General features: G+C 35.7%; 1 protein-coding gene across 2 annotated transcripts; it reads right to left on the bottom strand.

The window, feature by feature from the left end:
• Nucleotides 1-12,966: 12,966 nt before the first annotated feature.
• On the bottom strand, nucleotides 12,967-14,996 carry LOC112279383 (uncharacterized). Of its 2 annotated transcripts, XM_090249558.1 has the most exons (4): nucleotides 14,332-14,996; nucleotides 14,006-14,110; nucleotides 13,501-13,854; nucleotides 12,967-13,348 (listed from the first exon to the last, which is right to left on the bottom strand). In XM_090249558.1, exons 1-3 carry the CDS (start codon nucleotides 14,615-14,617, stop codon nucleotides 13,532-13,534), a joined length of 714 nt encoding a protein of 237 aa, XP_090105684.1. In that variant the 5' UTR covers nucleotides 14,618-14,996; the 3' UTR covers nucleotides 12,967-13,348; nucleotides 13,501-13,531. The 2 variants fall into 2 exon arrangements, with proteins under 2 accessions (XP_090105684.1, XP_024369577.1); XM_024513809.3 differs by having other exon boundaries at nucleotides 12,967-13,854.
• Between the last annotated feature and the right edge of the window lie 202 nt (nucleotides 14,997-15,198).

The raw sequence follows: 15,198 nt of genomic DNA, 5'->3' as shown, positions 1-15,198 counted from the left end.
CGCCAAGACCAACGCTCAAGACAACATACAATTCGCCATGCTCCAACTATGTCGGCAAGCGGTGTGAATTCGCATTCAGAGGTGGAAGACATGCAAATTGATGTGGTACGTATCAAATCTCTTACTACAGAAGAAAAAAAGCGATGTATGGACGAAAATTTATGCTTGTATTGCGGTGGAGAAGGCCACAAAGTCGAAAACTGCCCCAAAAAGCAAAATCGAGGCATAGTCAAGACTAGGGGAGTATTTGTTCAGGAAAACGAGGATGCCCAGCCATAATAGGAACCGTGCGGCTGGACAATGAAATATCCCAACAACAATCAAGTTCTTTTCTTTCTGCCCAACCTGCACTTTGTTTTACGACCCCTCTGTTTATCGGCCCTCAAAAATTGAGAACCTTAGCACTACTAGACTCAGGAGCATCTGCTTATTTTTTAGACGAAGAATTTGCAAAGCGTCATAAGATTCCTTTAGTACAAAAATCAAAACCTGTTCATGTTGAGGTCATAGATGGACGACCTTTATTATCTAGTAGCATCACCGATGAATCAAAACCTACAGAAGTAACGTTTAAAGACCATAGTAGTCATATTATTTTTAATATTATTAGAACCCCATCAAATCCTATTATTCTTGGTCTTTCTTGGTTGGAAAAACATAATCCATTGATAGATTGGAGGTTGCGGAAGATGACTTTTCTCACAAAACCACCCAAGAAAAAACCTAGTAAAAAACCTCGAAAAAAGAAATCCTTATTCATTGGAGCAAGAGCGTTTATAAGATCATCTAAGGAAGGCACTCCATTTGTCATTTATGCGGCTCCAACTACCGAGGAGAAGATCTCAACAGCAAGTATACCGAAGCAATATAAAGATTTTGAAGACGTGTTTCAAAAGAAGAACGCCGACATACTACTGGAACACCGACCATATGATTGTGCCATAGACTTGCAAGAAGGAGCACAACCACCTTTTGGCCCAATCTACAATCTATCGCAAATGGAGTTGGCAGAGTTACGAAAGTACATCGACGAGAATCTAGCCAAGAACTTCATTCGTCATTCAAAATCATCAGCTGGAGCACCCATCTTATTTGTGAAGAAGAAAGATGGATCATTACGGATGTGTGTGGACTATCGAGGCTTCAACAAGGTAACAAAGAAAAATTGTTACCCATTACCCTTGATTTCTAGTTTCTTAGAACAACTTGGACGTGCGAAGATCTTTACAAAAATTGATCTAAGGGGAGCTTATAATCTCGTACGAATCAAGGAAGGAGATGAGTGGAAGACAGCATTCTGTACAAAGTATGGTTATTTCGAATATAATGTCATGCCTTTTGGTCTTACCAATGCTCCAGCGGTTTTTCAACATATGATGAATGACATCTTTTGAGAACACCTCGACGATTTTGTTGTCATCTACTTGGACGATATTCTAATATTCTCTAAAAACGAGGAAGAGCATGAGGAGCATGTTTGTTTGGTATTGGAGAAACTACGCAAGTGAGGACTATATGCCAAATTAGAAAAGTGTTTATTTCACCAGACGCAGATGGAATTTTTGGGGTTCATTGCGACTACATAAGGTTTGAAGATGGACCCCAAGAAAGTAGAAGCAATCATGTCTTGGGAGGTTCCGAAGACGGTTAGAGACGTACAATGCTTTCTTGGTTTTGCTAACTTCTATCAGATCTTCATCAAGAATTACTCTCAAGTTGCTGCTCCTCTCACTCGATTAACATGCAAGGATAAGTTGGAATGGGGACCTTTGGCGGAGAAGGCGTTTCAAGATTTGAAGACAGCATTTACTACAGCTCCAATTTTGGTACATCCAAACTTTACAAAGGCCTTCTATTTAGAAACTGATGCTTCAGATTTTGCTTTGGGAGCTGTGCTTTCACAAATGAGTGAAGATAAGAAGCTCCATCTAGTTGCATTCTATTCTCGAAAGTTCTCTGCTGCTGAAATCAATTATGAGATCCACGATAAGGAACTTCTTGCTATAGTGGATTCTTTCGAAGAATGGCGTCACTTTCTTGAAGGAGCTGCACATCCAGTAATCGTATATACGGATCACAAGAATTTGGAGTATTTCATGACGACTCGAGTTTTAAATCGGTATCAAGCTCAGTGGAATATGTCGCTATCTAGATTTGATTTTGTTATCACTTATCGACTTGGAAGGCAGCAAGGACTATCCGATGCTTTATCAAGGAGATCGTATCTTGCACCAAAGGCTGGAGAAGCAGCGTTTGATCAACAATATACAACGTTATTGAAGCCAGAGAGATTTCAACTTTGTGCTACTATTGTATCATTTGATGCTGACTTCCTAAACCAGGTACGTGCTATGACCATTAAAGATTCAGTAGCCATTGATATCAAGCAATGTACCAATGACGACAAGTTCAAGGTCGAGGGAGATCTTTTATACTTTGAAGAGCGATTGTACATTCCAAAAGGACTAGCACGACTCCGAGTTCTTCAATCTCGCCATGATTTTCTAGCTGTGGGACATTTTGGATTCAACAAGACCTTGGAGCTTATTTCCCAAGATTTTTGGTGGCCCCAAATGTGGAAGGATGTGAAAGATTTTGTCCTCTCTTGTGACATCTGTTCAAGATCTAAGAATCCTCGGCATCGCCCTTATGGACTTCTACAGCCATTGCCAATTCCACGTCGACCATGGTCTTCAATTTCTATGGACTTCATCATGGACTTGCCATCATCAAACTCATTTGACAGCATCTTTGTCATGGTACATCGGCTTACGAAGATGGCACACTTTATTCCTTGTAAGAAGACATCGTCCAGTGAAGTCACAGCAAGACTCTTTCTCGATAATGTGTATCGATATCATGGACTACCAGATGATATCATATCAGATCGAGGTACCCAGTTCGTGTCAAAGTTTTGGAGATCTCTCTTTGGGATATTAAAGGTGGATATCAAGCTTTCTTCAGCTTTTCATCCTCAAACTGGTGGCCAAACGGAACGGGTGAACCAAGTCTTTGGAGCAGTACTTACGATGCAGCATCAACTATCAGCAAGACGATTGGACTGCATATCTACCGCTAGCCGAGTTTGCATATAACAACACCCTACATGCGTCGACTCAACAAACACCATTCTTTTCTAACTATGGGTATCATCCAAAGCCTGATTTATTGAGTCCGTCAACAAATAACAATCCAGCAGCTGAAGGATTTGCGAAGCAACTATCAGAGCTTCAAACTATGTTGAAGCTTCAATTAGAATCCGCTCAAGAATCCTATAAGACGTCTGTAGATAGATTTCGGAATCCAGCACCTACTTTCAAAGTTGGAGACAAAGCATGGCTTCTTCGACAAAATATCAAGACCAAGCGATCATGTGATAAGTTGGACTATCGAAGATTGGGACCATTTATCATCCAGAAGCAAATTAATCCAGTGACATACCGGCTGGAGTTACCGGCTTCTATGAAGGTACATCCAGTCTTTCATGTTTCTCTATTGGAACCTTATCGAGAGTCATCTTTTCCTGGAAGAGTGCAATGTCTGCCACCTAGTATTGAAATCAAGAACCACGAAGAATACGAGATTGAAAAGGTATTGGATTCACGGCGAAGGTGGAGAAAGTTAGAATATCTTGTTCATTGGTGCGGCTATGACATTAATGAGCAAACGTGGGAGCCAGCTGAAAATCTTGCGAATGCGCCACAAAAGGTACAGGAGTTTCATCAACAACATCCCGATAAACCTAAATCAATTCGATGATAGCTTCTTTCTGAAGCTTGTTCTCCCAACAATATAAGAAAAGGGGAGAGCACCAGCAAAATTCATAGTTGATGTAGTTATTTTCTCTAAGATAGATCGTAGTTTGGTCTTTTGATATGGATAGCCAAGAGATAGATACTATGCCAGTCAGAGTATCGCAACCGAGTAGCTCACGAAGGCGACCCCGAGATGAAGAACTACATGTACCACGACGACGACGGAGGATACCGAGTAACCGATCACTGGTGATCGTATTTGAGATCGAGCCTGCTTACGATGGTCAACCAGAAGGCGTGTTTGCAGGACAATTTCATAATGAGGACATGGAAGTTCATGCTTGGTCAGAAGTCGAAGGCGTGGGCCACTACCGTTGGCTTCAAGGATCGATGAACCACTTGCCTCGTGAACAACAGTTGGAGTTCATAGCAAAAGTTATGCGACAGATCTTCATTTTCTTGCGTTAATACTGATCAACAACATTGCTTCTAAGAGACCTCGAAGCTAAAGGAGGGGGTGATGTTAGGGACATATTCCTTAGAACTTTCTAGAGAGAAGTTTCTAGAACCTTCTAGAAAACAAGCCTCTGGAACCTTCTAGAAGAGAAGCCTCTGGAACCTTTTAGAGAGAAGTTTATAGAAGCTTCTAGAAAGGAATCCCCTGGAACTTTCTAGAAGCTTCATAGTTAATAGAAGTAGCTCGAGAAGTTTCTAGGACCTTCTAGAAATGAAGCCTCTGGAACCTTTTAGAAGCTTTCTAGTTAATAGAAGTAGCTCGAGAAGCTTCCTAAGTAGGAGTATATATAGGGATCGAGGCTGAAGAGTTCTTCAGTCTCGACAACACATCTCTTGGAGTTCTAGCTTACCTTTCTGGTGTTGTTCTTGTACTCATCTGTTTAATCTAGTTCTGCCACTTCTTCTTGAACTTCTTGTTAGATTTCAAGTCTGTATTTTGTGTCCATGACAACGATCTAAATTTAAAACGATTTAATACATACTTAAACATTAATTTGATATTGTTTAATTTTAAAAATATATATATATATATATATATATATATGATGATGATGATGATTTTCTATGCTTTATAAATCTATAGAAAGATTCTAAAGATACTCACAAGTATTTATAATTTATTTATTTAAATAAAAATCCAACTTAAATAATAAAATAAACATATTTTAGAAAAAATTTCTTAATATAACATACCTGGCTAGCAATATAAATGGATATAAATAAGTAATGATTTGCATTAAATTATTACCATTCTTAATTTCTATATCTTATATAAAACTATCTAAAACTCTTGATATAGTCACATGAATACCATTCATAAGATTATTACTATTGTTTAAAGAAAAATCTAAAATATTCATGTTATCTTTTTAATCTCAAACATAATCAATTTCAAATGCATTTTAAATCAAATTTTCTATCAAAACATTCTTTTAATATTATAATATGATTTTGTTCTCTTAAACATGCAACATGTTTTTGATAACTTTGAATATTTGTAAAATTTCACAATATATTTTTATATTAGAAATTATAATTTAAAAGACAAAAAAATGAATGATTAATATGATTGAAAGAAAGAAAAAAAAAGAACATATCAACAAAATAAAATGAAGAAGATCTAATGTTTTTTTTGTAATAATCTTGATAAACCATAATCAATACCAATAACATATAATATTACATAGCAATGAGGCAAAATAATATCTTCTATGCACTTACAAAGTTGAAGGAAGGAAAAAAAAAAAAAAAAAAAAAAAAAAAAAAAAAAAAAAAAAAAAAAACAATGTTCTTAAAAGTGAGTACAATATATACAAATTTTATAAATATGCTATGTATTATTTAAATCTTTTACTTAATTTTCATATAAACTTATTAAAAATAGGAAAAAATGCATGTTTTAAAATTTTATATTTAACTTATTTGTACAATTTAGATCTTTAAAATATATAACAAAGATTGTAATTTAGAAATCTATTATCAAGAATCTAAACAATATTTTAATTGGAAGTCAAGATGCTTATAAAATGTAGTAGATCTCAATTGTATAAGATATTGGTTGTTGATATTATTTTGTATGCTACTCTACTATGTAAGAACTTAAAGAAGAGAATTATGTCATAACCTTGTTATTTTTATTTTGGTAATTCATCTTTCTACCATAGAGATTTAGATTAAAACATTGAATTGAATCTTGTCAAAAAAATATAAATTGTTCTATTTCTATGCAGTCTAGATCTATTTTGACTTCTCAATACAAAGACCAAGTTTACTTGAATAAAAAAATAATCTAAAATTTAATTCACAATTTTTATGTCAAATAATTATTAATTATATTGAGACAAATTATAAATAAAAAAATTACTTCAAATTCTTTCATTGAATTGATACCAACTAGTATTTTTAAATTCACCATACAATCTAAATTTTAATTTAATACATATAATATAAGTATCATAATAAGTACAAAGTTATAAGATATGATATTATTTTTTTTAAAGTATCATCTTTATTATCCTATTCAAATAAATCAATTTTTTATAGACTTATGACTATAGACTCATGCAATTTGTTTAGAATATTTTCTTCCATTGTTGTATTATTACAAGGATATATAGAAAAACTATTGATGAAGATTTAAGATATGTAAAAAAAAATCAAATAAATTTTTTATTGATTTTTTTATGCTCATAGATATATAATTCATAATATTTTTTTCTTTGATCTAAAATAATGCAATTAGATTTTGCTTTTTGCCAATATCACACTTATTAGTTGTTGCTTTATTTTCTTCTATTGATTCTTCTTAGCTTAGAAATTAGTCATTACATTTAATCCATCATTATTATAACACAATATTTCAAGGTTGTAAATGATTGGAACAACTCTAAATAAGACTATTATAGTAGTTATAGAAGAAATCTAATTATTTAGAAAATTGGGTGGTATTCTTTGTATTAGTGCATATACAAAAGACATATTACTCTATTTTGATCCATCATAAAAATTATTGTTAAATGTAATATTCTAAGGTCCTTTCAAGAGGGTCCAATTGGATGTCCTTCTTTTGAATAACATCATCTTTACTAAATGGAGTAGTATGAGATAGAACTCATGTACTTTCCACCCATTCAAGATACCAATTTATAATTTTTTCTTGTAATTAAGCTCATCTTCCTCCTCTTTCTAGCTTTTTCATTATAAAACTATTTTTTTCCACATATCTTATAAGTTTGACACCCCTTGTAGCTTGTAGTATGATTGGTACTTTCATACTCTCCAAGAATTCTACACATCATAGATAATGTATATATCTTAATTGACAGAGTTACAAGGCCTTGGGTGTGTATAACAATTTAGAGTAAGCTTGCAGCTTGAGTCATTTATAAAAGCTAAGAGATGTTAAGTTGCATGCCAAATCAAAACAGAATGCTGCCCATCAACATTCAATGAATTTTTTTGAGTTGCATTTCAGTGCAAGGATACAGATGAGTCTATTAAAGTAAAAGTAGAATAAGTTACCTTATAGAGGATATTAACTTAAGTAAGTTACTAGTGGTCAAAGATTTGACTCTTGGTATATGGTAAGGGCATCCAATGGATATAGGATGAAGTCATGGACCAAGAGTCAAGGTCAAAAGAATAAAGTATTAACAAGGAAATATCCAAAGACTAAGTATGAGTCATTAGTATGTGTCATAGGATACCCTCGAAGTTCATGAGATATCAAAAGGATCCTAGGGCTACATGTGTAAAAGTCAAAGAGTGAAAGTTGTCTTTTAGGACATCAACCACTACCTATAAGTAATGGGTATTGAAAGTCAGAGACATCTTATTCCATACTCTCTTTGTCTACAACCTTATTGATGTTAGGTGTTGTATCTTCAAAGTGTTTGTTCTTCAATAGGTTATGGGCCCACTCACCTTTACTTGTGAGTTTTGAAGTACTTTGAAGTCTTTCTTGTTGTGAGGAATAGATCTTGTGGTTGTTACTGAAGTTTGAGTTTGCTCTCTTCTAATCCTTCTTATGCATGTAGTTGTTGATGTAGTTTTTGCTCTTACTTATTATTAAGTACATTGATAGTCTTGGTTGTTGTTAGACTCCATTTAATGATGTTTTAGAACTTGAGTATTGTATTCTTTTGTCGAGTTTCATTATTCGTATTCTAACTTTGTGCTTTCATATACTTAACTTCATAAGAGATTCTCCTATTATTATAAGAAGTATTTTGTGTGATTAGAGGGGTGATTGAAGAGTGGCAAAGCTTATACAAGAAGTTTAGATAGAGTATAAGACTTGTGAGAAGTCTTATATGTGAAGTTGAGAGTGATACAAGAGTGAAATCACTTATATAATTATAAAGAGGGCATTCTGGGTTTCTAAGGCAACAACACCTTCCTGTTGATTTTGACAGTTCTATTTTCTCTTTTCTTGATTTTTTTTCACACATCCCTTCCCTAGACATGGCTTCAAGTGAAGGTGAGAGCTTGAAAGTAATTGAAAAGATTAGAGGTGACAACTTTTACCATTGGAAGAAGAAAATAGAACTTTTGTTGGCTTCATTGGACCTTTGGAACATTGTTGATGAAAGTCAAGACCCTCCAAGTGAAAATGCTGATATCAAGGTGAAGAAGGAATACAAACATCGTGAAAAGAAGGCTTTTGGGATGATTGCAACAAACCTTGATGATGCCAACTTTTCACATACTATAGCTTGTAATGGACCAGCGAAAGCATGGAAGATTCTTTGTAACATCTATGAGAGTAGAAACCTTGCCAACATCCTTTGGACAAGGAAGAAGTTCTTGACAGTAAAGATGGAAGAAGGACATGACCTCATAGCTCATGTTAACAAGGTAAAAGCACTTGATAACCAACTAACAATTGTTGACAAACCAATTGATGATAAGGATATTGTGTTGACATTGCTCATGAGCCTTTCCGAATCCTATAACTATTTCATTATGGCATTGGAGTCCATCAACATGAAAAAACTTACCATGAACTATATCTCATCAAGACTTGCCTATGAAGTGACCAAGAGGAAAGAAAAGAAGCATGGAAGTGATGATTCGGTTTCATTTTCAAGAGAAGGCAAAGGTAGCTATTCTCACCAACATGATAATTCAAAAAGCAATATGAAAAATTGCTATATTTGTGGAAAACTAGGTCATTTTGCTAGAAATTGCTACAAGGCCAAGAAAGGAGATAGAGAGAATGTAAACAATGCTAGTGATAGTTTTGGTGGAGATGAGTATGCTTTCATAACAAGGGAAGGAGCCTCCATGGCTGCTATTTCGAAGTGGATTATAGATTCAGGTGCTACTAAGCACATGACACCATACAAGTATTCATTTAACACTTATGAAGAAATTCCAACAATAAAAGTGTGGTTGAGAGATAATGGCATGGTGCAAGCCATTGGAATTGGCTCCATTGTGGTGGAGATTTTTGTGAAGGACCAAATCAAGAGGATCACATTGAAGGAAGTTTTATATGTTCCAAAAATAAAGAAGAATCTCTTTTCGGTGAGCAAACTTATATCACATGGTTACAAGGTTCAATTTAATATGAATGGATGTTTTGTTAAGACATTGGATGGCCAACATGTTGCCAAAGGCCTTAGAGATGGAAATTTCTACTTCATCAATTGCAAGAAGGTGAATAGAATTGAAGTGGTCACATTTGCTGATTTTCCACAAGATCAAGACAAATATAGAATTTTGCATCAACAACTTGGTCATTTGAATGCCAAATGCATGAAGGAGCTCCAATCCATGGTAAGTGGCTTGGATCTTGGTTAATTTAGCCACAATGCCATGACACTTGCTTGTGAAAGATGTATACAAGGCAAACAATAAAGGGCTTTATTTTCAAGTGGAGTTGCAACACGTGCATCAAAATTGTTGGAGATTGTGCACTCTGATGTTTGTGGACCAATGAAGATACTATCAATTGGAGGAGCAAGGTACTTTATCACATTCATAGATGACTTTTGAAGAAAAGTGTGGATTTACATCATTAAAGCTAAAAGTGAATGTTTCTTGAGATTTAAGGAATTTAAGGCTCTTGTAGAGAAACAATGTGAGTACAAGATCAAAGTATTGAAAATGGACAATGGAGGTAAATACATGTCAAAGCATTTTGATGAATTCATAAAGATTCAAGGTATTGCAAGACAAACCTCTATTCCTTATACTCCACAATAAAATGGAGTTGTTGAAAGAAGAAATCAGACAATTGTGGAGATGATAAGGAATATGCTTCATACACAAAACCTTAGAGATGAGTATTGGGTAGAAGTTGTGGTAAATATGGTGTATACAAGGAATAGGTGCCCTACAAGTGCACTTACATCAATGACTCCACAAGAAGCTTAGAGTGGGAAGAAACCTTGAGTTTCACACATGAGGATTTTTGGATGCATTGCTTATGCAAAGGTACCAGATTGTATGAGGTCCAAACTTGATGCAAAAGATACAAAATATGTATTTGTTGGATATTGTGAAGGTACCAAAGCATATAAGCTAATGTGTTTAGAAACCAAGAAGATCATCAAAAGTTGTGATGTAGAATTTTTGGAGCATAAGAATGCTTTTGAATACTTGGAAGAGTGTCGATGTGGGAGTGAAGGTGTGTTTGTGGACACATCTTCAAGTTCAACAAAGAAAGAAAGAAAGAAGAAGAAGATGATAAAAATGAGGATGGATGAAATAGAAATCAAGTTCAAGTGCCAAAGAAGGTAAATCATAGTGTACCTTCAATTACTAGAACCAACAATGAAGACAATGAAGATATTGAAGGTGATGATGATGATGAAGAATATCAACCTTTGAGTAAGAAAAGACAAGTATTGAGAAAGAAGAAGGATGGAATGCAAGAAGAAGGGTCTTCTTCAAATGAAAGGAGATATCCTTTGAGAGAAAGAAAACCATGTTGTGAATGGTGGAAGGACCACATCTTTCCTCAAGTAAGTAAAGAACATGTCAATGTTGCACTTTTTGCTCATCCATTGAATTTATATAATGCAATGAAATCCACGAATGCGTTGGAGTGGGAGAATGCTATGGAAGAAGAGTACAAATCACTCAAGGACAATGGAATATGGGAATTGACTCAACTTCCACCAAATCAATCTTCAATTGGTTGTAAGTGGATGTTTACAACCAAAAGAGATGCAATGGATAATATTGTGAGATAAAAGTCTAGATTGGTTGCTAAAGGCTACTCATAAGTTGCTAGTGTGGATTTCAATGAGACATTTGCTCTTGTGGCCAAATTCACAACCATTAGAACTATTGTAGCAATTGGGCCAACATTGGACTTAGAGATGCATCAAATCAATGTGAAGACGGCTTTCTTGAATGGAAGTTTGGAAGAAGACATCTACATAGAGCAACCTCAAGGATTTGTTGAAGAAGGCAAACAACACCTTGTTTTTAAGTTGAAGAAATCCTTGTATGAGCTAAAGCAATTACTAAGAGCATGGTACCAATGTATTGATACATTCTTTGTGAGTAAAGGATTTGTAAGGAGTGAGGTTGATCATTCCTTATATGTGATGCAATCAAATAGATTAATATTGATTGTCATCGTCTATGTTGATGATTTGATCATTTTAACCAATACATTGAAGATGATGGATTGGTTGAAGGCAAAGTTAGAAAAGAAATATGAAATGAGTGATTTGGGAGAGCTTCACTATTATTTAAGAGTGGAGTTTGTAAGAGATCGTGCTAAGAAGGCCATTATAATGAGCCAAAGCAAGTACATTGAAGAAGTGTTAAAACGATTCAACATGGAGGAGTGTAAGCCTATTGGAACACCATTGGAGGCAAACTTGGAGTTGATGAAACTCACGGATGAAGAATTTGTTGAAGTTGAAGGTCAAATGTAAGGTGTTCCATACAAGGCAACGGTGGGCTCATTTATGTATGCAATCGTTGGCACAAGGATGGATCTTGCATATGCGGTGAGTGTTGTGAGCCAACACATGTCAAAGGTTGGACCAATCCATTGGGCAACCATGAAAAGGATCATGAGGTACTTAAAAGGCACTTTGAACTTCAAATTATGCCTTGGAGGTGATAACATTAATTTGCATGGTTATTGTGATGCGGATTGGGTTGGAGATGCAAATAATAGAAGGTCAACAACGGGCTATGTATTCTTTGTTGGAGTGGGAGCAATTTCATGGAATTACAAGAGACAACCAACAATTGCAAGATCAACAATGGAGGCAGAGTACATGGCAGCAAGCCATGGTGCAATGGAGGTAATATGGTCGAGACAACTTTTGGAGGACATTGGAGATGTGCAAATGGAAGCAACTGCAATTGAGTGTGACAATCAAAGATGTCTTGTATTTACAAAGAATCCAAGCATCATTTAGGGACCAAACACATTAACATTCAACATCACTTTATAAGAGAGAAGATTAAAATGGGAGTGATTGATATGAAGTATTGTGCGACGAAGGAAATGCTTACTGATTTGTTGAGAAAGACATTAGTAAAAAATAGACACCACATGTTGACAAAAGCATTAGGATTAAAAGCCATTTGATCAATAGCAAAGTGAGAGTGTTAAAATAAAAGTAGAATAAGTTACCTTATAGAGGATATTAACTTAAGTAAGTTACTAGTGGTCAAAGGTTTGATTCTTGGTATATGGTAAGGGCATCCAATGGATATATGACGAAGTCAGGGACCAAGAGTGAAAGTCAAAAAGATAAAGTATTAACAAAAAAATATCCAAAGACTAAGTATGAATCATTAGTATGTATCATAGAACACCCTCAAAGCTCGTGAGATGCCAAAAGGATCCTAGGGCCACATGTGTAGAAGTCAAAGAGTAAAAGTTGTCTTTTAGAGCAGCAACCACTACTTATAAGTAATGGGTATTGGAATTGATAAACATCTTATTCTATATTCTCTTTGTGTGCAACCTTGTTGATGCTAAGTGTTAAGTCTTCAAAGTGCTTATTCTTCAATAGAGTAATCCAACCCCAAGCATTTTAATGATAATTAAAGTAATTTCTATAGTTGATGGATGGCTTTGGTGATTGCATTGTGGTTGAATTAAGTTTAAAGTGTAAATTTAGAGCGAGATAATAATAATAGACTGCTCACTTTAAATTAACAATTTATAGTGGCATTTGCATCATGCACCATCGCCATGACTCTAGAATTAGCATTTATCAGTTCATATCTGACTTAAGTCTAATATCTCACTTAAGTCCAAAAAGTGAGCACAACTCTTTCGATTAGAATGTTATTAAAGGTGAGATTCCAAGCAACTTTGACCTCTATCTACTAAAATACTAAAATACTAGTTAAATCTGTTTTAAAGTACGAGTATTGGAGTACAAACTAATACCGAGTTCCACTGAACATAAAGTGGTATCATATTCTGTGCTGTATTTTGTAAACTCAGCAACAAGTTGCTTTAATGGTGGTCCCATCACTAAGTTAATTCTCCTCCATTACAAGATTTTAGCAACTTTGCAAGTTGAAGTCACTCCAAATCGTTTAGAAAGCTTTAAAGCTTTCACGTCATTACGTTTTTGATAAGACCACTGTGTTTGCACAGCCAGATGCACATATTTCATGAGATTGCTTGTGCATTGAACCTAAGACTCGATCAACAACATTCCATTACTTGAAAGACCTGCAGTGAAATCTTGCTGCAACAATCAAAATCGTAAACAAAATGGTGCTTCGCAGATACCGGATCAAGATGCTTTCAATGTCGAATTTCGTTACGAATTCTTTTTGCTGCCAGAACTGGAATGATGACGGTCAAACTGTGACAACTGGATACGCAGGTTCTCATTATCATCTAAAACTCGAGTGTATTCGTTCTGAAAGCCTTCCGTCTGTTTCTCAAGGGTCTTCAAATTTGTTACCACACTCTTGAGTTCTTTCTCTTTTGAATTAATATGGACCTGGGCTTGCTCAAGCTTCTGTCGCAAAGTAGTGATGATGCCTTTTTGCGACTTCACTTCTGCAGCCAGTGCCTCACACTCCTTGTCTGACTTCGAACTCAGCTCATCTTGAAGTCGGACATACTCCGCTTCAGCACCTATATTGAAGTCATGAATCTCATCTTTAAGAATATCCTAAAATAATCCTTTTTGATGTAATTCTTATACTTGAGATAAACCCTCTGATAAGCAGCATCACAACCACTACATGCTGGTTTTTAATAAGTGGGTAAGGGGATCGGTAGGAACCTTTAAGTTTGCCCTTGAGAACATCCACGTCCCGCTTCAAACCATCAGCTCTCTTGAAGGAAAGGTCTAAGCTGCTCACCACAAGCTTCAGAATGAGAACAAAACCTGCCAATTTCAGCATATTTAGAATCAAAAAGGTTTATGAATGATTTGAAAGCAGCGGTCATAGCAACGAGATTGCACCTCAAACCAATGCATTAAGGTTCTGCAATTGATTCTTAGCAGTGGAGCTAAAGAACATATTTCTAATACCTTGAAGATTCATTTCGATCAAACCACCCTTGGTTATTTTAGGAAAAGAGGAAGAAGGTGAATAATGTGCTTACATATTAACGTAATCTCGAGCCATTGTGACCGAGATTCGAGCTGCTCGGCAATATGAGCTCCACTTATCTCCATCTGTCTGTGAAGCTTCATCACTGTACTCAAATCGTTGGCTAAGCGAACCGCGACGACCCCAGTCACAGTTTTGAGAACAACTCTCGCTCCTTTATTGCTTCTAAACACGTCTACAACATTCTGCCCTAATTTGACCAGCGGCGTCACCTTGCTAACCAAACAATATGCTACCACGGCCTCAACCACCGCCATGGCAATCAAAAGGGGCAACATCTTACTTACCACTTATTTCTCCCTAAATGATTTCATTCCACCTCACAATTGCAATGTTCTACGAAACCCCTCACCCGACATCCTATACACCCAAAAACTCTTCGTACTCAGACTCGTGGCTTACACGAACCATCCAAAGGACCATAACATGAAAACAAACTCGCAACAGTGGAAATGATCTCCAGTAGTAAACGGTTCGATTCTGAAGGTCAATTTCTTTGCCGAAGACAACCACGGGAATATTATATCTTCAAGCCGCACGAACGCTTCTAAATGCAAATACCCACAACAAACACCCAACAAATCGACGTGCACTAAACCATTTTTCTCACCGCAAAGCCAACTGTAGTCGAGTTTCCATTCTGCCCTTAGAATATATAGATTCCTGCTGGGCTAGATGAGCTTTAGAGTGGTCATTTCCAGCATCATTCTGCAAATTCGTGAGGGACAAACCTTTTCATCATTCATTTAGTAAATTTCTGGCCTTGTGGTTTACTGGTCGTAATTCAAGCTTTGGCGCGTAACAACTTTTACCTTCCTACCCACGAGCTAAAAAATGCTTAACTTATCTCCAAATAACA

This window comes from Physcomitrium patens, chromosome 1 (assembly GCF_059467195.1).
Source record: "Physcomitrium patens ecotype Gransden chromosome 1, ASM5946719v1, whole genome shotgun sequence".
NCBI classification, from domain to species: domain Eukaryota; kingdom Viridiplantae; phylum Streptophyta; class Bryopsida; order Funariales; family Funariaceae; genus Physcomitrium; species Physcomitrium patens.
This window is presented reverse-complemented; position numbering and strand designations above follow the sequence as displayed.

Coding starts and splice junctions, on each gene's coding strand:
- LOC112279383 (XM_024513809.3), bottom strand. CDS start 14,617: ATGTTGCCCCTTTTGATTGCCATGGCGGTGGTTGAGGCCGTGGTAGCA. Junction 14,111..14,331: donor GCTCGAGATTACGTTAATAT/GTAAGCACATTA, acceptor TGAAATTGGCAG/GTTTTGTTCTCATTCTGAAG. Junction 13,855..14,005: donor TCTCAAGGGCAAACTTAAAG/GTTCCTACCGAT, acceptor ACTTCAATATAG/GTGCTGAAGCGGAGTATGTC.